A 24,840-nucleotide genomic window follows, 5' to 3' on the forward strand; every position below is an offset into this window, starting at 1 on the left:
CAAGACATTGCATAGGCCCCTGCTAAATCCAAATGAAAATGGGATTTTCTGCAAACCAGAATTATCAAAGGTTCTTAAATATTTCATTGGCTTAAAGACTATCACACAGGCTTTATATTAGTTTACCTCATATGTGAAGAAGCTTCCCACAGGAGAGAAGGAAAGGGGCCACTTCAATGCTCTTTCCATCTCCACAACATGTACAAGATGACTTGTGGTCAGTTCTCTATTGGAAAGGAATTTTTTCTTGGTCACTCTTTGTTGTACAAGAGAAGGATATTTCCCAAGAAGAGGAATGTGACAAATTAAAACAAGATATATTGTACAAGTAACTATAGATCAGTGTCTGCTGAAGAGATCTCTCAACTAGTTCTTCTTATATAGCACTTTCAGGTAATTTGTTTAAAATATAAACATATCAGAAAATTAATGTGACAAAACATTGTTTATAAGACATTTTCTTACTTGGGTAAATTATCTTCGGCATGATTCAGAACCATTTAGCATCTCATACTGGATCTTGGGAAGACAAGAGGTTGTAAATGTTCCAAGATACTTTCAAATGCCTGTGTGCACTACTGTCCTCGCTAGAAGAAATCAGCCTCACTAATGGGTGTGTGACTGATCAGCTATTGTTGGCAGTCACTGACATAGAATACAGGTGACATAAACAAGAACAGCTCATGTTCATTCCCATTTAAGCTCCACAAGCCTGCGGCTTGGGACTGAATGTCATTAATTCAGTTATCTGTGCAATGTAGCTACGTAAACATTAAAGATGTTTGCATATGCCCCGAACAAGACTCTTTATCACCACGGAACATCCCCAGGCCCTGCGGAGACAACTTTGCTGCTCTACGTAGGAGAAGTTAAGCTCCGAGACCCTGAACCGCGTGGTACTACATCATTTGATGCCCAAGGCTTGTAAACGGCCTCCAATAAAACAACAGCTGATTTTGTGTCAGCGTGAGCCCAGAAGAAAACTACATATAACCCACTTTGAGGACCTGAGCCACCTAATGCGTTTTAAACAACAGCCAAACAGCAATCCCTATTCCTGCCGCCAGCACTCCCGACACAGGCAAAGCACCGGCCGACCCAGATCTCGCCGGCGGGGCGGGGCCGGCACCACCGCCAGCAGCCTGACGGGAGTTGTAGTCCGTCCTCACAGCCTGCACTTCGCGCAGCCATCCCGGACTGCATTTCCCAGGGGGGTGCTGCGGAAGCCTGACAGCCGGTAGCGGGGCAATGGCGGCCATGGCGGCTATGATGGCGCGGGGCTGCGGCGGAGCGGGGCGCCGAGCGTGGCAGCGCTTCGCGGGGCGGCCAGGGCCCGGATCCGGTCCTTTCCCCCACGGGCAGACGGCTGTCTCCTGTAGCGCGAGAGGCGAGGCGCTGCCGGCGCGGAAGAGCGGGTACGGTGCTGGGATGGCGCGGGGAGAAGGGCCGGTAGAGCTGGTTCTGCCCTGGAGCATCGCGCTCTCGGGGCCGTGCCGGGTCTGGGGCTCCGGGCTTGGGCACAGGAGCGGCGGTGACTGCAGCGGAGCCCAGTGTAAATTCCAGCTTCTGAGCTGTGTAAGGTATTGCTGCAGGCAGCGCCTGCTCAGCACGCGTTTATCTCGCAGCCCTCCCAGAAGTGCAGACGGTAATTGCCGCGGCAGCGGGGCTTTGACCCTCTGACGCGCTTGGCTGCAGTGAGCCCGCAGCTCGGGAAGCGTGAGCGCTCAGGCGAGCCGAGAATCAGCAGCTTCGTCTGCACCAGCTTTAATGAGCGCGTTTTCGAGAGTTATTCAAGTCCAAAAGAAGCTTTCTCTTCCAGTGGAGTATTACGACATATGGGCAGTGTGCCTGAAACCGGGTATTTTATTTTTGCTGCAGCTGAAAGTCATGGCCTCAAAAAGTTCTCCCGTTCTCTGGTGTCCCATGAGTTTCTGCACACCTGATCGCTTCGAGAAAGTTGCGCAGACACCGGCAGAAGTGTGCTGCTATTTCTTTAGAGCCACAAATAAACATAATCCTTGAACAAACACGGCAAGAAGCTCCAGGTGCCTCATCATTGTTGTTAGTAGGATTGAAGGACTGACTGGTGCACGTACTTTTTTTTCTGAGTGTAAGCCAACACACTGATTAAGCAAACTCTGGTGTACTTTTTAGTGCCATGGTATGACAGACAGGCATTTCTTGAAGAATACAGGAAACAATGGAATAAATTTGCCTCCAAAAAAAAAAAGCTCCCACTGTTTCTTAAACCTTGAGGCATTTGTATGATCAGTTGAAAATACTGAATAATAATACTATTTCAATGAAGGAAAATGTATTAGCTCCTTTAAACCTCTGAACCTTAATCTTTCATGATAATATTCTTCTTCCTAAAGCATCAATATAAGTAGCATCTGCATCATTAGTTTGGTGTTTGTAGGGATGTCCTCAGCTGTTGGAGGGCAGACAGAGAACTAAATCTTAGCAATATAGAATGTTCAACTTTGGAAGGGCCACTGTACTTGATAAGTTTGTTTGATGTTTTTCCATAGCTTGCTTATATCCTATCGCTATCTGGGTGCTTCTACTGCTGAAGTATTCTGCCACAGAAATGTGATTTCATCAATGAAATACTATTTGTGCACTTCATTTGTACAAGGCCAGATAATTACTTACAGAAACTGTCAAGCAATTAGTACTGTAAAGGTGACTTTTTCTCTTATCCATATAAAGGTTATGGATGTGAGAATAGCAGTTACTTCTTAGATGATATGGAGAAGCTTTATTCTGCAGAATACATTCAGAGAACAGTAGCTCTCTAGTTGAAATGATGATTTCTCTATTACCAGATTATTACTGTTTATGCTAATACTCTACTAACGCTACTCTGGAGACCCACCTTTCCCAGCATGCAAGTGTGTATCTGATAGAGAATACATAATTTATCATGCTACCTGCCTGTTGGAGACGTATCAAACTTCGTGAGAAGTAATTCCTATTTATGATGATTTGGGGATTTTCACGAGCCACCAAATTAGGGTTCATCCAGCATGTGAGTGTGCCTTGTTAATTTCTCTGAGATTTCTCATGTAAGGAAAAGTTAATAGTTTAAAACCATTACATTTTTTTATTGCATTCTTTTTTGCGCATAATCAACACTGCCATATAGTCCCCATAGCCTCTGTTCTCCAATATCACAGTACAGCTTTTCCCATTACAGCGTAGATGTATTTGCAACATTGTTTACAATGCTTTTACAATTATGGTTTAATTTTTTAATAATAAATTAAGCATTCCTAATCCTTCTGTTCCTAGGTTTTCATGGTTTTTAATGTCATCTATATTGAAATTGTTTCTCCCTTCTCTTTCCTTTTCAGCCTTGCTCCATGGATACCAGTTGTGGGTCTGGAAATTCATGCACAGATCAGTTCCAATTCAAAACTTTTCTCTGGTTCCCAAGTTCAGTTTGCAGCACCTCCCAACTCTTTGGTATCTTTCTTTGATGCATCTTTACCAGGAACTTTACCAGTAAGTTAAGCTGCAATTTCATTTATGTTTGGATTAATGTCAGACAACTTTGCATATGTTTCTAATATTTTATTCTTCCCAGGATTTGACTGAAGTTATATATATGACAAGTTTCCTTACTTTTCTAATTTCTGTTTGTTTCTTAACATGAGATGCCTAGCACTGTTTCTTTTCAATTTCCTCACTCCCCAGTTATTGCCTCAGGTACTTTATATCCCCTGCAAAGGAGAGAAATCAGGAGTGCCTCTTCAACATAGTGAATGGATTGTAGTATTCCTTTGAGGCCAGAGTGGGTGTGTTTGGTTAGTATGCCACACAGGAAATTCCTTAAATGTGAGAGATGCCTAAAGCCCACTGAGAGAAGAACATCTTAGATTTCTGAGTGTCTATTTGATGTTATTTTGCCATATGTTTATGTAGCTGTCATTTGCTGTTTGGAGTGTCTCACTAGGAGTTGCTTTGCTTCCTGAGTAGAAAGTCTCCAATTTAGGAAAGTGTCATCCATTCCTATTTCCAGAGCAATTATTAAAAAAAAGTAATCTGTGTGACACATTGGGGATTAATAGGTCAGAATAACTAGCTAGCGCTTAACAATAAAGTGCACTAGTGAAAATAAGTGTTTGAATTCACAGCTTAATTATCACTGTGATGGCTATGACAGTACTGCTGTGGAATTAATAAAAGTTAAAAAATTATAACATAAGATCTTCCAATACAATGAAAATAAATATTTGTTAGACGTAGCATTGCCACATGCAACAACTCTACAGAGACTATAATGGAATCTAATAATTTAAAGCAGAAACATTTCACTGACTATATTCATTAAAGAGCAGATTTGAATTCCAGTTACAGAAATGTATTTTTAAATCTAGTTGAAGCTTTTCATCACCATAAAGCAGCCTCAGAAAATCTAAAATTGAGAACTAATTTGAGGCTGGATGTCTAGGGTCTTGATATATGTTATGATCCTTAAAAAGAAAAATTATGTTATTATTTTATTTTTATTTCTGTGTTTGCGAAAGTATTGAAAACTAAGGAAGTGAAGTTTAAATGCTGATAAAATTGGGACTTCACTCTGCTTGCACTGGTAATTCAGGCCTGAGTTTCAGATCTAACTATATGGAAGTTCTGAAAAGTTTGTGGAAATAATGGGAATCTTATGCAATAACTTTAGAAGAGTCTAGCTAGACTTATAAACAGAAAATTAGTTCCTTTCATTTGGGGGCAGGGCTAGGTTAGTCAGAAAATCCAAAAGAGTTCAAGATTCTGGTTTTGGACTTGGTACTTAAACTTCCATTAATGCACAGAAATTCTCTCAAATTGTTTAATTAATGTTTGTCTGCGGTCAAGTAGAAAAGCTGTTCTTGAGTAAACAAAAATGAGTATTTATGAGGAGTGTAATTTTTCTGTATGTTTCTGTTTATTAAGGTTGCTGTGTATGTGTGTGTGTCCTTTTTCTTTATTAATGATGCTTTAAAATGAGGCTTGGTATGACCTTTGTAAGAAGACCCCAGTACACGTGGGCTTTGGTAGAGAAAATAATTGTACCTGAGAAAAAAAATCCAGAATGGTCAGGTAAATTTTAAAGTAGTGATGCTATGTTAGGTTCTACTAGCTGCTTTTATCTATACAAAGAGAAGAAAGATTTTTCTTTCTATAGTACTGGTGAAAATAGAGTTGAAAGTGGTTGTACAATGTACAGTTGTACAACATGTACAAAATACATGTTCCTGCATGTTAGAATGTGATGCAAAATCCAGTCAATAGTCATAGCTTTGTTTTCCCATTGTACCTACTGCTGCTGAGAGACCAGCATTTGTTCTGGAATCAGATGAACTGGTTTTCTATGTGTAAATTTGTGCATGGCAGTAGTATCTGAAACAGAATTGGATTTTGGTAAATTTTGAAAGATGGAAGGTACTTTTTGAAAACTAGGAGTATTTGCAGAATAAAACTAAACCAACAAAAACCATTTTAGTAAATGTTAGGTTATTGCCTAATAAGACTACTTAGAAGATAAGTATTTGGCCTTTCCTTTGGATTCCATTTTGTTGAAAAATAAAAAAAAATAGCAGCAAAATAGTTGTGATGTCTGTAGAAGAGAATGACTGCTGTTTTAACTTGAGAACTGAAGGGACAGTTTTCAGCATCATAGGGATTTAAATTTACTGTGTGATAACAACATGGTTGTGATAGAGAGCTGTCCTAGTATTTGCTCCTTCACAGTTGGACCAGAAATCATGGTGCTGAAGGGAGCTTTTCAGGTTGCTGAGCATTTCTGGGTCTCAGTAATTGTTGGTGTCAGCCTTTGCTGTGTTCTGCACAGGAGAGATGAAACTAGAAGAATGTGTTTAGCCCTTCTCCCACTTTCCTTTTTATATTTGCTTCCTATAAGGTTAATACAGCTTATTTTATGCTTCAGATGCAAGTAGGCCTTGGAAGGGTCATCACAGTGGGAGTGGCATGGCCATTTCACTGTGTTGTTCTCATAAAGTGCCTCTCAGAGACAGCTACAGGCAGGAGGAGCTGGGCAGGTGCCTTCCTATTTGGCATGAAATGGAAAAAAATGATTATAGAATCATAGAATCATGCGGTGGTGTGAGTGCCAGGGACCTTACAGCTCATCTGTTTCCAGCCCCCCTACCATGGTCAGGGACTCCTTCCACTAGACCAGTCTGCTCAGAGCTCCATCCAGCCTTGCCTTGAACACTTCCAGGGATAAGGTAGCCACAGCACTTCTCTAGGCAGTCTGTACCCGTGGGTCAGCACCCTCACAATAAATAATTTCTTTGTAACATCTGATCTGAACCTGCCCTGTGTCAATTTAAAACCATGTCCTATCATTACAGGCCCTTGTAAAATGTCTCTCTGGCTTTCTTTTAGGCCCTCTTTAGGTATTGGAAAGTGCTGTAAGATCTCTCCAGAGTTTTATCAATGCTGAACAAGACCAACTCTCTTAGCCTGTCTTCATAGGAGAAGTGTTCTAGCCCTCTGGTCATCTTCACAGCCCTCCTCAGACCCTCTCCAGTAGGTCCATGTCCCTCTTATGTTGGAGGTCCCAGTGCAGAATGCAATACTCCAGGTGGGAACTCGCAAGAGTGCAGTTGAGGGGCAGAATCCTCTCCCTTCACCTGCTGCCCACATTGCTTTGAATGTAGCCCAGAACATGGTTTGCTTTCTGGTCTACAGCTATGCTTTGCTGGCTCATGCTGAGCATTTCCTCAACCAACACCCTCAAGTCCTTCTCCTTGGGGCTGCTGTCAATCCATTCTCTGCCCAGCCTGTGTTGCTGCTTGGGATTGCCCTGATCCAGATGCAGGACTTTGCACTTGATCTTGTTGAACTTTATGAGGTCTGCACACGCACACTTCTCAAGCCTACCTAGATCTCTCTGGGTGGCATCCCTCCCTTCAGCATGTTGACCACACCATACAGCTTGTTGTCATCAGCAAACTTGTTGAGAATGCTCCTGATCCCACTGTCCCTGACAAAGATATTAAACAGCTCCAGTCCCAATAGTGACACCACTGGTCTCCACTTGAACACTGAACTGTTGACTACAGTTCTTTTAGTGCCACCATCCAGCCAATTCCATGTCCACTGACAGTTTGGGATTACATCTGACTACGTAAGTTTCAGTTCATGTAATGAAATTTGCAAAAGCCTGGGGTTTTTACCTTGTGAATGGATTTGCCATGATCTTGATTTGGTATCTTCAGAAAACCTATTCTATGCATGCTAGCAAATAGTGCATTAAACCTGCAGACTGGACTAAAATAATTAGAGGATCCATAAAGTTGGTTGCCCTCCCAATCTGATTTAGCCTCTGATAATTCTGAGAGGCTTTAGAAAGGTTTTTAAAGTTAAAACTGGGCTCACAGAAAAAGAATCCAAAATTATCTATTTTCATGATGGAGGTGGCTTACTAAAATTAATTATACCTCTGACACATAAATAAGATAGCAGATCTAGCTAAAGGCTAGAAAGAGCTAAAGGCTGAAACCTTTTTGTCAGTGCTTAGTCTTTGTTGCGCGTTTTACGTGTGTCTCCTGCATGACTGAAGTGAAACCATGTTCTTATTGTAGGGAATCCTTTGTAGGCAAGTATATAAAGAAATAATCTAGGATTTAAATAAGGTTTAAATTTATAAGATTTTAATGAATATTAGCCCTGCAGTCTTAAGTATTTTGAATTTTTTGTACCATGCATTTGATTTTCATTCTCTTCTTAGTGTGAACAGCGTTTTATCTTTTTTTTTACAACAGACTTTTCAGAAACACTTGGGGCAACCGGATAACTCCTTTTCATAGAAGAGAGCCGTGCTAGAGCAGCTATCAGCTCTTGTTCCTTTTGGCGTTGCACCTTTGGCACCTTCAGCTCCAAGCTCAGGCTTGTCCAAAGCTGACAGATACTAGTGCAGCTCTGCGCGGTCTCTGAGAGCACCTGAATCAGGCTGTTGCTTTGCAGTGCTGGGTCGCTGAGGGGCTGCCCAGGCATGTGACTGGGCTAATACCCAGTTTGGGATTATAGAGGTTATTTCCATCTATTCTTGGCAGTGGCAGGTACCATGTGTTTTTCCAGATGTCTTGGGTGATGGATTACCAGATTTAAATAACATCTACAATTCACCAGAATATACAGGATTTATCTGATGCATTTTTTTTCAAAGGCTCTGAGAGATTTGTGTGAGATTTTGGTGTATCTGTCTGTCAGCTATTCATACTGGAATAGAATAATCATTTGAGACCAGAATTTATACTTTACAGCTTGAAAATATTTTTTTTCTATATCCTGTGCCTGTTAAATATGGTGATTGCAATAGCTGCTTTACCAACGTGTGATTTCATTTTTGTTTTGACATTCCTGCTAGCATGCATGTGAATTTACTCCCATCTTGTACTACTTTGTTTTGAAAAAAAGCCTTCTTCTTAGCTTGACTTTTGGTAACTAGTTTTAATTGTATGCACTTTTCATGGGGAGCTGAACAGTTTTCTGATATTGTATGGATGATTTTTAGTTTCCCTTACCTACATTTTCTTCATACAATGGCTAGGTTTTTGTGTCCATGTGCTCTCCTCTAAAAATAAATTAATGGCAATGCTTGATGAAAAAAGTGAATTCATGCTTGTTTTAAGCCATATACCTATGTCTAGGTTCATTTAAACTCATCATTGTTTATTTCACTAAAACTGTAGTAATTGTACTTAGGAGAAAAAAGGGGACTATTTTTTAAAATTGAATTTTATGGTATACCTTTCTGTTGCAGTCCTTTCTTTCCTGATAATATTTGTATTTGCAGCATGCATTGTATGGGCAATGCTTGGGAGTCCTTTTTTGCTGACACAGTCTGAGCTTGTTGTGCTTGTAGTCCAGAAAGCTTCTATAAAGAAAATCCCAAATAATTTAGAAAAAGACTAGAGGAGTGAATTAGGCTTTTAAGCCACTTCTCCCTGAGGATGCATGCCTTTGTGGTTCATAGACCCTTAGATGTACAAGTTCATGGTGAATTGATGCCTGAGTACATAATTTCAAACTCTTAATCAGTTCAAAGCTGTTGTAGTGGTCAGAAGAGGCCTTTGAAAGATTATTAGATGTTGGCTTCAGGTGACTTTCAGGACTGGGTTATGGTGCAGGTTGTTTCTCATTATGTTTCTTTGTGTTCCATGGGATCATTCATTCCATTCCTTCGCTGGGATCTGAGAAATGTTGGATTTTGTCCATTACTGCTCAAAGTTATATCATACTTAGGCCATTTTTTCTGGAGACCTCTTTACACTGGTGTGTTGAAGTAAATTTTGTGACATTTGTTGCTTCTTTCTCAAGCTTTGAAGGAGTCTCTTGTAACATTTTCTCTCACTTTTTGCTAGGTGTCATGTATTTGTGGGTATTTCTGACCCTCACTCTGGGTGTTTTAATCTTTTTATCAAGGCTAACAATTCAGGTTGGGCTGTTTCCTCAGTAAGTGTTGACCTCTGTTTGTTCTTGTTGGGTCTACTGTTCATCCTTAACAGGTCCCTGTGGCTAATGCAAACTTGCCAGTTAGAATGGCATTAAGTTGATACAGCATCTTGTTATCGCCTGTTGCAGTAGATCCTTCAATGCATCAATGATGTTGCCTGTGTATTTTCTCTTACTTTATTTTGTGTTGTTTCTTTTTAATCACTTTACCTTTTGTTTTACACAGGTATTTTTCTACTTCTTAGTGGGGGAGCAGGAGTTGGTAGTATCTTGATTCCTTTCTTTCATACAGTCCTATTACTGCAGTTATTCTGCCATCTTTGACGCTTTTGAACAGCACAACCACTGCATGACATATAAGTGTTCCCCCCTTTCTGAGTTAATTTGGAAATTGCTGATGAAATGCACATTATCTTTTTGCAGTAGCTTTCCTCAGTGGGCTGGGAATTTCTTTTAAGTTGAACCTGGTGGGGGATTTATTGTTGCAAATTTCTATTACCCCTGTTATCAGTCACTATAGGTGTTCTGGCATCCTTAAGTTTTTGATTCGATTTTGTTTTCTCAGAGTATGTCAACAGTCTAGTTCCAGGTGACTCCACTTGAGGAATTCCAAGGTGGTATGCTGTATGTATGTGTGTGTAAGCAGAGCTCTCTTAAGCAAAACTTTCATGGTTCTACCAATTTCTTAGCATTTTAACTTTGCAAACAGACTTCTTACTACTTCATTCTTCTTTTTAGCAATTATTTCTTTGAGGAGTTTTTCATTAAAAGGTGTTTAGGGAAGCATTGAAATGACAGAAATGACAGTAATGATAATTTTAGACTGGGTCTTTGTTATCTTCATGGTTAGCTGTCTGGTGAGTAATGTTGCATAACTGTCAGGTTTTTGTAGTTTGTTTGAAACTTATCTTGGCTTAATTAGGCTGTAATTGGTTCCTGGGGTAAAATTAATTTCTTTGTGCTCTCTGATTATCAGTCACCTTGCCACCTTAAATACAACTGTATTTGATTTTGAGAGGATTATATAAACTTCTGCAAGTGATGTTTATTAGTTACATATGCAGATTTTGCCACAAGGACTATTGTTTTCTATACAGAAATGCTTGTTTTGCAATTTTGCTGCCAACTTCAGCCAAATTTTCCTCCAAAAAATTTAAGGTTTGTAGAGGGTTGTTACGAATATATTAGCAAGCATATGAAGAAGAAATTATCGATTTAGTCTCCCCACATATTGACAGTTGTGAGAGAGACGAGAGCTACTGATTCATGATCAGAAACCAAATTTTACTGTGAGCTACATATGCTCACATACCATTTTTAGGAAGGCTAGTAATTTTTTACTGCATTCATTGAGTTAAACAAAACACAGAGAAACTTTACATTTCTACTTTAGTTAAATTGTCTTTCCTGTTGCCAATCTTGATCCAGTCTTCTTGTAATCTTCAAAGCTCTGTTGGCTCTTGCCCAGGCATCTTGCTTATCGAACTGCATATGCTAATTAAATCTGCAGTACTCTCTGTCTCAGCTACCACATCTCCCCCATTCCTTTGAACCAAAAATACTCTTAGGAGACTTGTCTATTAATTTTTTCACACACGGTAAAGTACAAGGAATAAGTATAAAAATACATAATATAACGCCTGGTACATACAAGTGTATTTTAACTAAATTTCTAACCCACTGAGTCCATAAGTCTGTTAGAGGTCAGACAGGTGCTGATGAGGTTCTTCTCATAGGCATCCCCAGAAGGTGAAATCACAAATCTTCAGAGATCAGTGTCAGGGCTGCTTGGCAATTAAGTAATTTTTCTTTTCCTTGGGCCTCATTCTTTTGGAGGGGATTGATATTTGTTCAGAGGAGCAGGTAACTTTGGACCTGATGGTGATAAAACACATGCATACTTTCTCCCTAGGTTAGTATATCAGCTAGGCTTTATCATTGTACACTCAGTTAAAGATCTTTACATAGAAACTTTTAGAAATTGCCTCTGCAAGTGTAAACCTTCAAAGCAGTATCGCTCTGGCCGGGATTAAATTAGATTTTATTTAGTTTCAAAATTTTTAGTATAAATATTGCATTATTTAAACGTTCTTGAGGGGCCATATTCCCCCTTCTTTTGTTTTTTTAACAACGTGTATCTCATTATTGAACATGAAGGCAACATAAAAAGCAAAAAAAGGGGCAAAACAATACATTCACAAAAGCAAATAATAAATTAGATAATACATGTGATTAGTAATACACAAAAGTTAGAATGGTGATTTAAAATAATGCATTATCATTTCCCTAAATACTGTACCATCACCCAGAGTCTGCAATAACTGGCAAGCCTCATTTCAGAGTGAGAGCTTGGAGAACTATTCCTGGGTAAGATTTTCCAAGTTCAATCCAAAAAGGGTTGCAGCTATTATAGGTCCAAATTCAGCAAGTAAAAATGACTTAAGTATAATTTTGATGCAGAAAACACCTAGGTTGTTGGCATACCTTCCGACCAGGTAAGGTTAAGATTTGGCCAGGGTCCAGGCCTTAACTGGAAGAGTCTCCCTAATATATTCTAAAAGCCTCTCAGTAATAGCTGTTAAGAAAGTTTCTTAAAATGATACATGTCTTTTAGATAGCTATTCAAGGATATATTAAAATCTGTAAAGCAGCTGGCTTTGTCATTTATCTTCAGTTAAACAGTCAGTGATGCCACAGACAAATAGCAAATAAGTAAAGTAATATGGATAATGCCTGGTATAAAAAGTCAGTGAATTCACATCATGAAATTAACAACAGAATCAGGATTATTAATATATCAGTAGTAATTGTCTTAAGAAATTGAGGTAATCTTTTCTTAGACATTTATGCATATATGACATTAAAGCAAAAAAGTGAAAAAGAAAGCACTAAATAGCTTAACTACTCAGTTCTGTCTTATCTGTACAATAAAATAACTATCTTGTAGTTTAAATGAGCAGATCTTAACAGAAGTTAGCTCTGTGCAAACTTCACATTACTCATCTCTATATCAAAAGAATTTCATCTTAAAATTTAAACAAATTTATTTTAAAAGAACTTAAAACTAATTTCACTGAAACTTAACGTTACTTAGATGTAATAAAAGTACACCTAAGAGAACTTAGAGTTAACATTACTGAATTGATCTTAATAGCACTTAACAGAAAATAATAGAACTTAAATTGAATAACACTTAAATTTAACTTTGCTTAGTCTAATACTTAATCTTAACAGAAATTAACAGTACTTAACCATCATAATTGGCATTGACTCTATCATTACAAAAAGTTACTGAAAATTTGTCATACAGCACTTAAACATGCAAACAAACAACTGTATTGAAATAGTAGCAGCAGGAACTTACTGTAGAATTTCAACTGCTGCAGCTTTTTAAAGAATGCTTGTACAATAGATTTTAGTCTGGCCTAATAAAAGTAATGAGATATAAATACTGAAGGCTAAACCAATAAATTTTACGCAAGTGCTTGGTTAGGTTAGTGAGTATATAAGACTGATCCTTGCATACAAACAGTTACAAAATTAAGGGTTCAGTTTATTCTAAAGAGTAAGCTACTGTTTATTGTATTTGTGGTCCTTCGATGTATCAGGAAGAATAATTACACTTGAATTACTAAATAGCTGTACCGAAAGTTTCACAATAAAAAACTTGTTAAAACTATGGAGTCAAAGGCAAGCAACTGGTAATACAAACGGTTTGACTGAGGTGAGGTGTTCCTTGGGGCCATTGATCTGTGTCAAGTGGCTTCTTTGACAGCTAAGGCTGCTTCCCCCAGTGCCTGGGGCACTTCAGTAAGGGCCCATTGTGGGGGCCATTTAGCTTGAGAGATAATGGTAACTCAGCTCTATGTGTCTATGAGACGAGTGGTATCTTTTGTCCTTTCAATGTCAAGGTACATTGGCATGTGGGGCGTTGTTCTGATATGTACCCAGCATATTTGGGGTGTTACGAATACGCTGCCCCGGTGGTTCGAAAACTCCTGTGGGTAGCAAATGAACAGATGAATCAAGTAAGGTTACTGTGTTTGAGGTTGCCAGGTCCAGACCAGCGCTCCCTGGTGTGGTGGGTTGTAAATCTGCAATGGTCCAGCAAAGGCTGCTTGTGGCAGCTGGGCTGGGGCTTGCTCGGTCCACTCTGGTTTGCAAGCCCCACAAATTTCTCAAGCAAACCTTCTAACGCCTTTTTCCACTCAGCATCAAAAATGACATACTGAGTTTGGGTTAATAGTAAATTCTCCAGTCCCTTTAAATCATGAGGGGTTATAAGATGAGTTGACAACATAGACCATGAAAGATAAGTAAAGTAGAGAGATCCCAGCCTGTGTTCTGTAGCGTGCAGCATAGTTCCTTAATTTCTGAATAAGCAAGGGTTTCCCACTGTGGCATATTTCCCCTGGTGCCATGAAACATGACTGGCACAACTAGTTTTGCTGCAATATCAAAATCCCCCTCTTTCAGAGCCTTCTTCTTTATTCACACACTGTTTTCATGGAGGACAGGAGGGAATAGATCAGGCTCAGCATCTGGATCTCCTCCTCACTGCTAGAGCTGCAGTTGGCAATATAGGCTGCTGAGGACTGTGAGACAGGATACCTTCCCCTCCTTGACTGGGCAGAGAAGGGGTTGATGGCTGTGGCCGCTCTCCAGTATCAGGTGTACCAGTTTCAAGCAGGCAGGGAGAGTCAGAGTGGGGCCGGCGACATCTGCAGAGGATACAGCCTGAGACTGGTCTTGCTTTTTCAGTGTTTCAAAAATCACCCTTCAGGTTGGGAGCATACACGTTGAGTGCTCGTGTCCTCTAGTAGCCAGATCACAGAGCTTAATGCTGACCTTGTCCCAATAACAGAGGGTAAAGATAGATGAAGGGGTGATATTGGGAAACTTGTGTGGCGCCCATCATAAAAGTGACTTAAGGTCGTGCTTTAGGATGGAGGAGCCATGCTTGGCCAGAAGAGTAAGCATGGTTTTATTATGATCTCTTTCCTCAGACATGTCCTGTCCCATAGTTCAGTTCCCCTGGCTCACCTGTCACATTGCAGCGAGACAGGTGATTGTGGGCCCATATGCAGTTCTTTCACCAACACAATCAGTTCCGGGGGCTTGCTGATTGCTGCCAGGTAGGCTGGTTCTTCTCCTCACATGGCAGCATCAATTATGGACAACTGAGAGAGAGATGTTTGCTTAGGTAAAACAATCTAGGGATATTATTTAAAGGAAGTTAGTCTGTTGGTTCTGCTATTATAGAACAACTTTGTTAAAAGCAAATAATTTCCATTTGCTCTCTTACAATTTCTCTCAAGTAATTTCTCAGTAGCTCTTTGCAAGACTTGTTGTATTATGTTGCCTATTGTTTTCCTGAATTAGTGTAATCTTTTATCTATGTCTAAAAGACTGCTTCTGGTTTACTCCCTAATTTGTATGTTATGCTCTCTTAAGAGGTCTGGGTCAGTCTGCAGGGAAAGATGGCTGAGAACAAATAAGTATCTTTTGGGAGACAGCTGGTAGAGAAAAAAGGATTGAGGGAGTTGGAGCAAAGGGTTGAGAGTTTAGTATGTGTTTAGTGTAGGCTCTCAGACACAAAAATTGCAAGAAGGAGCAGAGGACAGATAGCCAAGACTTATTTCTAATAGAAAATGACAGTAAATGAATATCAAAGGTCAGACAGAATTTGTTACAACTCAGAAAACCACAGAGCTGGCTCTCACAAGCCTATGAGCAAAGGACCATTTGCAAAGAGAAACAGGTTAGGAGTTGGTTCATAAACTATTTTGTCCTAAGTATTCTGAGTGTCTTCATTTAAGAAATCAAGTAATCTATGTTATGGTTAAGAAGGCAGATGATATTCACATTCAAAAGCCTTTTTTTTTTTTTCTGGAATTCAGTATAGGAAGAAAAGTTTGATATGGTTCTCCTTAAACATTTTGTTGCCTTTGGATTTGATCATAATCTGTAACTTAACTTTTAGCCATTGCTCAGTCCCTTACTTTCAGCAGCAGTAAAATGTTATCACTGGATCTTCCTGCATTAAACATGCCCTGGATCAGATAGCATTAGCAGTGATTTAAATTCCAGCTGGCATTAGAGGGGGAACATCCTTATGACAGGTCAAAAAACGCCATGTTGCAGACTCAGAAGACTAGTGTCAACAAGGAGAGCATGGATGTTAGAGAGGTCCTGGACTTCTTTATGGGAGTACTACATAAGCACAGCATTTGGTTATGAACTTCATGAACCACTGTATCACCATTCCATTGTACTGTCTTCTCTCTTGGTTCTCCTGCTTGGAAGTGGTTTTGCAGGGTAGAATTTTATTTGTTTTTAGATGCTGCTGATGGGATCAGAATATGATCTGGATTGGCTGCTTCCCAGAAAACAAATTAATTCTATTGAGACCACTGAGCACTTTGCCCACCCAGTGGTCTGAATGGATTTTTCCTTCTGTGTTTCTTCTAGCAACTCCTGTTGGGCTGAGCAACCTTAAAGTCTGCCACTATTGAAATATCTTTGTATGTGGTGTTGCCTTCCATTTTTCTTGCTTGCAGGAGTCAGAATTTCTCCCTACTGCTGCTGCATTTTTATGGTCATCACTGACACTGGAAGATGCTTCTTCCATACTAAGCTTTGTGATATTAGCTTTCAGCCTAGCTCTTCAGCTTTGAGAAAGTGTTAGCTCTTATTCTGTTGAGTACACCTGAAGTAGTGTGTTTGAGAGATGGGTATTCTTGATGGCAGAACTGCCTGGTTTTTACATATGACTGGAATCACTGTGTGCTGCATCACCTCAAGCCAACTTTGCCACTAGACAAGGTTAGCAATAATATATTTTGTATAGCAATGTATAGCTTTGGTACCAGTCTGTGGAAAGGTAAAGTTACAAAGTACATTAAGTATGCTTAATGCCTTTGGTAACCTTTGCTGTTTCAGCTTCTGAGTTGCCACTTCTCTTAAGCTGGAATCTCTTCCAATAAAGCTAAGATCTCAATTTAAAATGTCTGGTGCTTCCTCCCCTTCTGTCTTGCCCCTTTCCTTAGAGATAAAAACAAAATGCTTATACTGGGGCAGTAAACTGTGAAGTAGATGCTGGACTAAGTGCAGAAGACACTAAACTGAAGCTTTAAAAATTTGCCCTGAAATTTGAGACCTCAGGTTTTGGAACGAGGGTTCTTTGAACACCTAACAGATGACGGCACTTAAGTTGTCTTGCTTTTTAAATTTTTAATGCGTGCTATGGGGGATGGAGTCTGATCATAACCAGTTGAAATGAATTTGGGAAATGGTCAGCTCTTGATTTATTGTATGTACATTCGGTACATGCATAGCTCCTGTTGGTCCCTTCTCTGTGCGTAGGAGGATGCCAAGACAGATTGCTGCAGTGCAGTAAGTAGTCATCTACAGTGTGACACTGAACAGCCACAATTACACCAGGACCAAGTACACAGAAGGGTATTCTATTCTGAAGTTTAACTTATGATTGCACTTCAAGGAGCCATATACTGCAGCAATTTGATACTTATAACACAGCTAGAATAATAAGACTGAGTATGTCCATTAGTAGATGCCAATCAGAGGGAGATGAAATAGGAGTACTTGAAAATGTGATTAGATATATCTGTTGAGGTTTCTGAAGATTAGTGTCTGTTGTACAGAGAGCTGGCTGAATACATTGTACTACTTCCTTCTTTCAGATATTTTGAAGGAAAAGGAACTAAAATTGAAAGTTTCTTAGATAAACAGTCCTGTAGTTAATCTGATTAATGATGATTTTTTCATGATTGTAAGTAGGACTGAAGGTCTTAAGATAACCAGTGAATATCAAATCTACTTTATTAAAATGTGTGACCTAGAATCAAAAACTTCACAAATTTCTGGGGAATTGTCTTTATTTTACTGTTTTTAGTACAAGGAATATTTTCTTGTGTAAGATGGGCTTCCTGAATGCAAATGTCGTTGCATAGGTTTTTGTTTTTCTTTGTAAAAGGTAGCAAAAAAAAATTTAATTTTAGAGTTATTTAGATATTTCTTCTTTTTTTTCCCCCACAATTACCTATATAAAACTCACTGGCAAAGCAAGAAGCTGCATACCTGCCCTCTTTAAAATCTAAACATGGTAATTTACCAAATATGGGAACATATATGCAAAAGAGTGACAACTTTGATGCATTAATGTAAGAATTAAACCTGTTGTTAAAGAAAAGGCGGTTAGAAAATTGTGTTTTTTAGTGGGAATTTGAACGTATTGTGTATAGTTTTGAATAGCTGCTAAATATTATATTGAAAAATAAGGTCTTGACTCAACTGAACTTGCAAATAAAGATAAATTTTTAAAAGGAGTCTTTCTGCTTGTGGTATAGGTAGTAGCAAAAAAAGAGAGATCTTGGTTGGACTGTTCTTCCATTCCTTTAGTGCTCAGTTACCATGGTGCTGTAGCAGGAGACCGTAGCTACAAGGGAAACTGTGCTGGTGTTGTGACGCCATTTTTAAGGTTTTTCATGAGTTTCCAATACAAACAATTTACATTTCCTTTTGTGTAGATCTCTAGGATTTTCTTCAAAAACTAGGAGTGATGCATCTGATTCAGAAGAGCAGAAATATTGAAGAAGTCTTTATAGACTATTGTATTTTATCCATAGCTACTGCAGGAACTACACAGCTTGCTTTCACTTTGCTAACAGCAGACAGGCAGCTTGTCGGTTCAAGCCAGTAATTTAAATCTTTGGTGGTAGTCAAAGCTGTCAACTTAATAACAGCTTACTGCAAAACAAGCTGGAGGACTTGCTCTAGGTCATTAGTGTGGGAAGTTTCACATCCTGAATTGATGTTTATCACTGCTGAGTATTTGAAAAGCAAGACTTGTTTGAAGGAAAGGTAGTAATTTGCTTAAACAATTCTGCTTGGTTCTTACAACCTTGGTCATGGTAGTGTGTAGGAAAAGTCACCTCAGACATGAAGCTGTATTAGATAAGTTTTGATTTTTGAAGAAGAGGGTCATGTGGTTGGGCTTGAGTTGTGTTTTTTTTAAAGGCACACAGAGTAGAGGAAGCAGATTGGCATGATAGCCATCTCTGTATGCCATAGCAGGAAAGATCTGCTTTGCAAGGCCTTCTCTCACTGCTTTGCAAGGCCTTCTCTCACCACGGAGATCAGTGAAGGAATAGCATGGGAAGTTGAATGAGTAATGGTACATATACAATGATTTGGCTACAATGATCCAGTACATTGGGGACACATACTCATCAGAGTTAGGTAAATGCTTAGTAATACTACATTAAAAATAATCAATACTTAATGTTTTATGCAAGTTTTTCCACAGAGCTGCCAAAATGTTTCATCAGCAGTAGAGCAAAATACTCTCTCGGGTTTAAGTAGTATTTATGCGGAGAGTGTTTCTTGCACCTCAAAACAGTGTTATCCCTTAGGACAATGAGTAAGATACACACTATCGTATTTGAAGGAAAATTCAAGAGCAATGAAGTGCTATGAAGCTTCCACTGATTGTGACTTGGGAGTTGGGTTTTGTCTTGTTTGCAGTCAGTCACAAACCCTGCACTGTCCGGAACTGTATGTAGCAAGATACTGGTTCACTGCTTTGAAGCAGTGTTTTGAGTCTACCTGTCCTTATGGAGGCTTAATGGTTTTCTGGTGGCCAGTTTTTAAAGGAGTGACTGACAAGGTCCTTACTCATTTGTAAAGCTGAGCAGGATTGTGCCATAATGCTTTAGAAAGAAGAAATTTGCCGGTGTGTTTAGAAATATGAAGATATTTTAAACATTGAACTGTCTGACGACCACTGTTACAGAATTCCTTAAACAGTAAAATAAATTATACTGTCTGAAAGTATTTAATTACTGAAAAGAGGGGCATCTACTATATAATGAACTGCAGTTATGCTTTTAAAATAAATTAGTATTTTGTAGTTTCCAGTTTTCTTTAGATTCAAGTCAGGATGAATTGTGTGCATTTTTCTGTGGATTGGTATTTCAAAGGGAGATTGTGCTTTCTTTTTTCTTGTCTAGAATTTGCTTTATGTATCTCTTAAATTTTCTAATAAGTAAAATATGCCTGAACAGATATGTTCTAGTTAGCCATATATAGCTACACTAAAGATCTCAGAGTTCCCTTGTTAAATGACTTAAATGTTTAATTTATTTTCTGTATAAGCAATTCTGAAGTTTTTGTTACATGAAGAGTTGTTCATATCCTCTCTTATTATTTTGATTTTTTAAAGCTAAATAGCAAAATAAAGAGATTCGTTTTCTGGCTGAAGATGTGAGATGATGGGAAATGTACAGCTGCTTAATATGTTTTCAGAATTCAGGCTAGATAATATAAAAATAAATACTGTCAGAAACATGTAAGAAAACATTATTTAAGCCTTTTATGTTCTGGTCAATGCAGATGAAGTAATGTGCGTTCTTTTACATAATGTGCTCCTTTAATGGTCCTGCTGGCAATAGACTTCTTGGTAGTTGTACAGTGCAGAACAAGATGGATAAAGTTCTGTTCCTGTTTCAAAAAATCTGTAAGTATGAGCATGTCAGAATTGTACTCAGACAAATACAGTGTTTTTTCCTTTTCAGTTTTATCCATTTGATGTTAGTTAAATGAACTGTTAAATTAATGAGAGCACATCTGAAAAAACCCATCATTTGTCAGTAGTTTGTGGAGTGAAATTTTCTTTCTCTTCTGGATCCTGACCCTGCTGCAGAGATGGAAGGGTATAGTGCTGAAAATGATGAATCCATGGTGAAAAGCTACATTTAACTCCTTTATTTCTTTGTGAAGACATTGCTGTGTCTTTAGATCACATGGCATTCTGCAAAAACCTTAATCAGATGGGTTTCTTGGATGCTGGAAACATGTATACTTTTAGCCATGGAATCAATTGCTGTCTTTTGGGTTCTATTTTAGCAAGATGTAAGTGTGCATCACTTCATCCTGGTTAAGCAAAGCATTAAAATCTATGGTAAGTGTAGATACTCAGAAATTCACTGTGGTTCTGTGGTTACAGGTGTTCTGAAGCGTTTTACTGCATTGGCATTGCAGTCCCTAATACAAACCCCCTATATTTCAAATTCCCAGTATGAGCTGACAGCTGATTACAAGTCAGTGATCTTGTGCTGTGATTTGTCTCCTGTAACCTCAAAGATTTAAAAGCACTGAATGTTTGCAAAAGTGGCACACCTCCATATGTGGTATGACAAAATGACTGAATGGCTTGTTTTTTCATCTTAAAAGTTTTGCAGATTTACAGCTAGCACAACTTAAATGATGAATAAGAACTACCCACACAAAGAAAGATATCTAATGGTGACTGAAGGCAAGTGAAATTGAATATATGCTCTTAATAAGGCAGTGTGTGGGAGACACATTTGTAACATACTGAGTTATCTGAGCAAAAACATGTGTCATGTTTCCTTAGGTTCTCAATAGGAGATGTGTAGAAGCAGCAGTGATGACAGGCCTGGCTCTACACTGCCACATAAACAAGAAGTCCTTGTTTGACAGAAAACACTACTTCTATGCAGATCTGCCTGTAAGTATGCGGTATGGCTGGTCCCTCCTGGGCTGTAGGAAGGACAAGTCTGGAGTACGGATGGCAGTAGGGCAGGAGTGCAGAGATGCTTTTTCTCTTTTCAGTCAGTGCTCTGATAACCCCAACAGGATGCTGCACTGTGCCCTGATGGAATAGGCAGCTCTACCCTGGTGCTCACTGATGGGATGTGATTGCTCTGATTGCTGACTCCTTGCTTTTAGCTGCACAATTCCAGTAGCCTAATGTAATTGGATTGGAGCTGGAGTTGCTTTGTCTCTTAAGTTGTCCATTCCTGGTGTTTTGTACTAATTGTCTGTTAGGGTAAAAGCAATCTGATAAAAATCCTTCGTTTAAAGTGAATGTATAACTAATAGAGGCTCCAGTGGAATAAACACAGTAGTGTCTTTTTGATGTGTGCTTAGGGACCTAAAAATACTTAATTTCCCTTCAAAACTTTCCCAGTCATGGTTCCAATAAATAAAAAACCAAAACAACTGAGAAATTGAACCTTTGCAGTGTCATTTGTTGATAGATTTCACATTGTGTAGAAGGTGCCACTGGAAGTCATTGTGTTTTGCTGCATTTCATATGGGTGCAGAAATATTGAAATAATTTAAGAACCTGACTTCTGTCCTTGCAACAAGATGCAGCAGTGTTTGAGCCTTTTTTTCTCTTTAATGACATTAAACCTTTCTAACATATTTATGTGAGCTTATTTGTACTGAATGTTCAGTTTAACAGTAATATGTCAAAGGGAGAAAGCTATTTTTAGTTTCTCTGTTTTTGGGTTGAAGATTTGATTACATTAAAATAAAAATATGTGGGTTTATTTATTGGGCAAGATCAGGCATGTTACCTTATCTTCTCTTTAGATGAGGAGTCTCACCAGAGAAATAGAGTGGGAGGCCTCTCAGATGCCAGATGAATCTGAGGAGATTCATCTGAGTAGAGGTGCTGTATTATTAACCAAATTACTTTCTTTTCCACTCTTGTTCAGGAATTGAAAATATTTTGAAGTTACACAAACCATTTTCAGATACAATTGTTTCCTACCTTAGAAAGAGAATTATATTATAGTTGTCCACTGGAGACCTGTATCTCAGATTTCTGTTTTTTCTTCTAGGTTGGGAACTTGTGGGTTTTCTGTGAAGTTGCTATAATTTTGATTTGGTTTCTGGGGATAACCTTGCAAATACTTGTTAGCCATTAAGAGGCCGTTTTATTGGGAGCTATGCAGTGACCTTCTAGGAATGCGGAAAGCAAATTTAGCAGTTTGAATTGCCAATAGTTTTTTTTAAACATGTAGAACTATCTTAAAGCCCATTCCAAGACCTGAAGGGGAAAAGGGTGAAATAGAGGGAAATAACTATGACTTTTGAAATTCCTTTGCACATCATGAAGAAACATCAAAAACATCACGGACAGATTGTTGGCAATTTACCTTTAATGCTTACTCCGATAAACTGAAATCACTGTCATATTCTTGTGATGTCTGCCGCTCTCAGTCTACTGATAGAAGCTATATGGGTGAATGTTGTTCTGGGAGAGAATCCACATCTGTATGTCCAAGAGAGCAGATGAGGTGGAATAAACTGTAGGACTCTGCAGAGATGAATTACAGGATCCTCTCGTCACATAAGCATGGAGATTTGGTCAGAGAGATGCTGACAGATCTTATTCTCTTGAAACTGGTAATTCTGGCTTTTTACTAAGTGGCTTCTACAGTTTAAGCACTGACCTGCATTTCATAGTGAACGGTCTAGTCAGGAACCCTGTAATAAGATGCACAGTTTAGGCTAATGATCTGAATAGAACAGATAAATCCTGCTCTTAAGGTCATTTGACAATGGGATTATTGTTACTCCTGAAAACAGGGCTTTGGATGGGAAATGGGATTAATTTTCTTTATTGTCACTCAGTATTTCAGTTTTTTAAAAAATCATGTTAATGAGAACTTTTGGAGATGGAAAGAGCCTGTGATTAGCATAGGCTGGAGACAGTCAGGTTTGCTTTTTTTCTTACAGTGATTATGTCTAGGAGGCTATGCACTTCACCGCATATATAAATTGGGGTTTTGACAAGGCCAGACCACTGTTCTCCATCCCAGTGCCCTGGAATTCACCATCTCTACATTTTAGAGTAAGCTCGTTGTCCCTGCAAAATATGCAAATACTCGTACCAAATAATTTGTGTCCAGAAGACTTCTAAAAAATTTTAACCACTAGTGCCATAGGCAGGTGAGGAAGCAGGAAGCAAAGGGGACCCCACCTCAGCTGTCATTGATTCACTTCTCTACTTTTATATCATTGCAGTTACTCCAGTACCTTGTCACTGGCAGCCACTCTTTTGGCCAGCAGTTTCCCCTCTGAGTGGAGTCCCAGGCATGAGGTGGCATTTATCAGCCTTATGTGGGGTTTTGGTGTCTTATCATTTAAATTGCTACATTAATGAAATAGAGCTTTCTCATTTTCTTGATTTCCACTCCTCCACCCTTCCCTCTCCTCCCCTGTAATGAGTACAATTTGGAACAGACAGAGAGGGATATGCAGCCTGTTAGGAGGATAAGTGATAGTCCCAGCTTGGGGATGGATGTACAATAACTGGCTTCAGACAAGATGTAACGTGATAATGGGACCACAGGTGTGGAAGAACCTCCTTCAGTCCATTTCCTGGCCCAGGGCAGTATCAGAGACGTCTGTCATCCTTGGCAAGAGATTGTGCAGTTAATTATTGCTTATTTCAGCACTAGTATGGTGTCGTATATTTGTCTGTATTGAGGAGTCCTCATATTTTTTCCAGACTTACAGCTTCTTAACGTTATGTTGAATTCTAGACTCATCTTCCAGCTTGGTTCCTTTCCATCTAAGCAAAATAACTTTTGAATTTACATGTGCATGTGTTCTCTCCTCTTGTATAGGTCACTATGAAAGATATTGCATTTTCAGTTTTTTTCTTAATCAATTATATTTACACTTGGTCTGCTTTCTGAAAAGTGAATATTTCAGTTGCATATAAAGCTAATTTTGTTGACAGGCTGGCTATCAAATCACTCAGCAAAGAGTTCCTATTGCAGTGAATGGAAGTCTGTCATACAGTCTCTGCATAGGCAACAAGATGAGCCAGATGGTGACCAAAACTGTGAAGATTAAACAAATTCAGTTGGAGCAAGACAGTGGAAAAAGTCTCCATGATGACACAAGGAGCCAAACCCTTGTGGACTTGAATAGGGCTGGTAGGCTTGGATTATTTTCCTATTTTTCTCCTCCTTTTGGGTTAGGATGGGTCTTTAAAGGTAAATAGATGACAGGAAACAGGCAAAAAAGAAAAAAACAACTTTATGTCTGTCTCCTTTAAAAAATAATTCATGAAAATGACTGTTACATTTGAAACAGATGAATACTTGATTTTTTTAATGGCCAGTAAACTTTTCCCATTTGCTGTTGGTTGATGGCAACTGGCAGTAGCAAGTTAGAAATCCCTTGGCTCCAGTTTACTCAAAACTGTGTCAGTCACATAGACCCACTCAGCTATTTAAGCTCTGCACTGTATGTGTTACTAAAAAAAGTAAAATGTAACAGATCTAGTGAATCAAGTTTGTGTATAGAAAGAGCAGCTGTTGGAATCTCTTGGTGCATGAATCAGACATTTCTTTTAATTAGTAGCTGTGAAGAAATGTAGATTTTCTCTTTTAACATGGAAATTGTAAATGGAGTGATCCAAAGGAGTGAACAACATCAGCAGCAATGCATGGGCAGCAACCTGGCTAGCCTAGCCTAACTGGGACAAAGTGCTCTGGTGTCAGAGGGCTGTGGCTGCTCAGA

General features: G+C 39.0%; 1 protein-coding gene across 2 annotated transcripts in view; it reads left to right on the forward strand.

Moving 5' to 3' along the window:
- Positions 1-1,256: 1,256 nt before the first annotated feature.
- GATB (glutamyl-tRNA amidotransferase subunit B) overlaps positions 1,257-24,840 on the forward strand; it is a 49,734-nt gene continuing 26,150 nt past the window's right edge. For both annotated transcript variants that reach the window (XM_062492910.1, XM_062492911.1), the window contains exons 1-4: positions 1,257-1,415; positions 3,357-3,507; positions 20,906-21,019; positions 24,053-24,251. In XM_062492910.1, coding sequence (XP_062348894.1) covers positions 1,258-1,415; positions 3,357-3,507; positions 20,906-21,019; positions 24,053-24,251 — 622 coding nt within the window. In that variant the 5' untranslated portion in view covers position 1,257. The remainder of the gene's footprint in view (positions 1,416-3,356; positions 3,508-20,905; positions 21,020-24,052; positions 24,252-24,840) is intronic.

This window comes from Cinclus cinclus, chromosome 5 (genome assembly GCF_963662255.1).
Source record: "Cinclus cinclus chromosome 5, bCinCin1.1, whole genome shotgun sequence".
NCBI classification, from domain to species: Eukaryota; Metazoa; Chordata; class Aves; order Passeriformes; family Cinclidae; genus Cinclus; species Cinclus cinclus.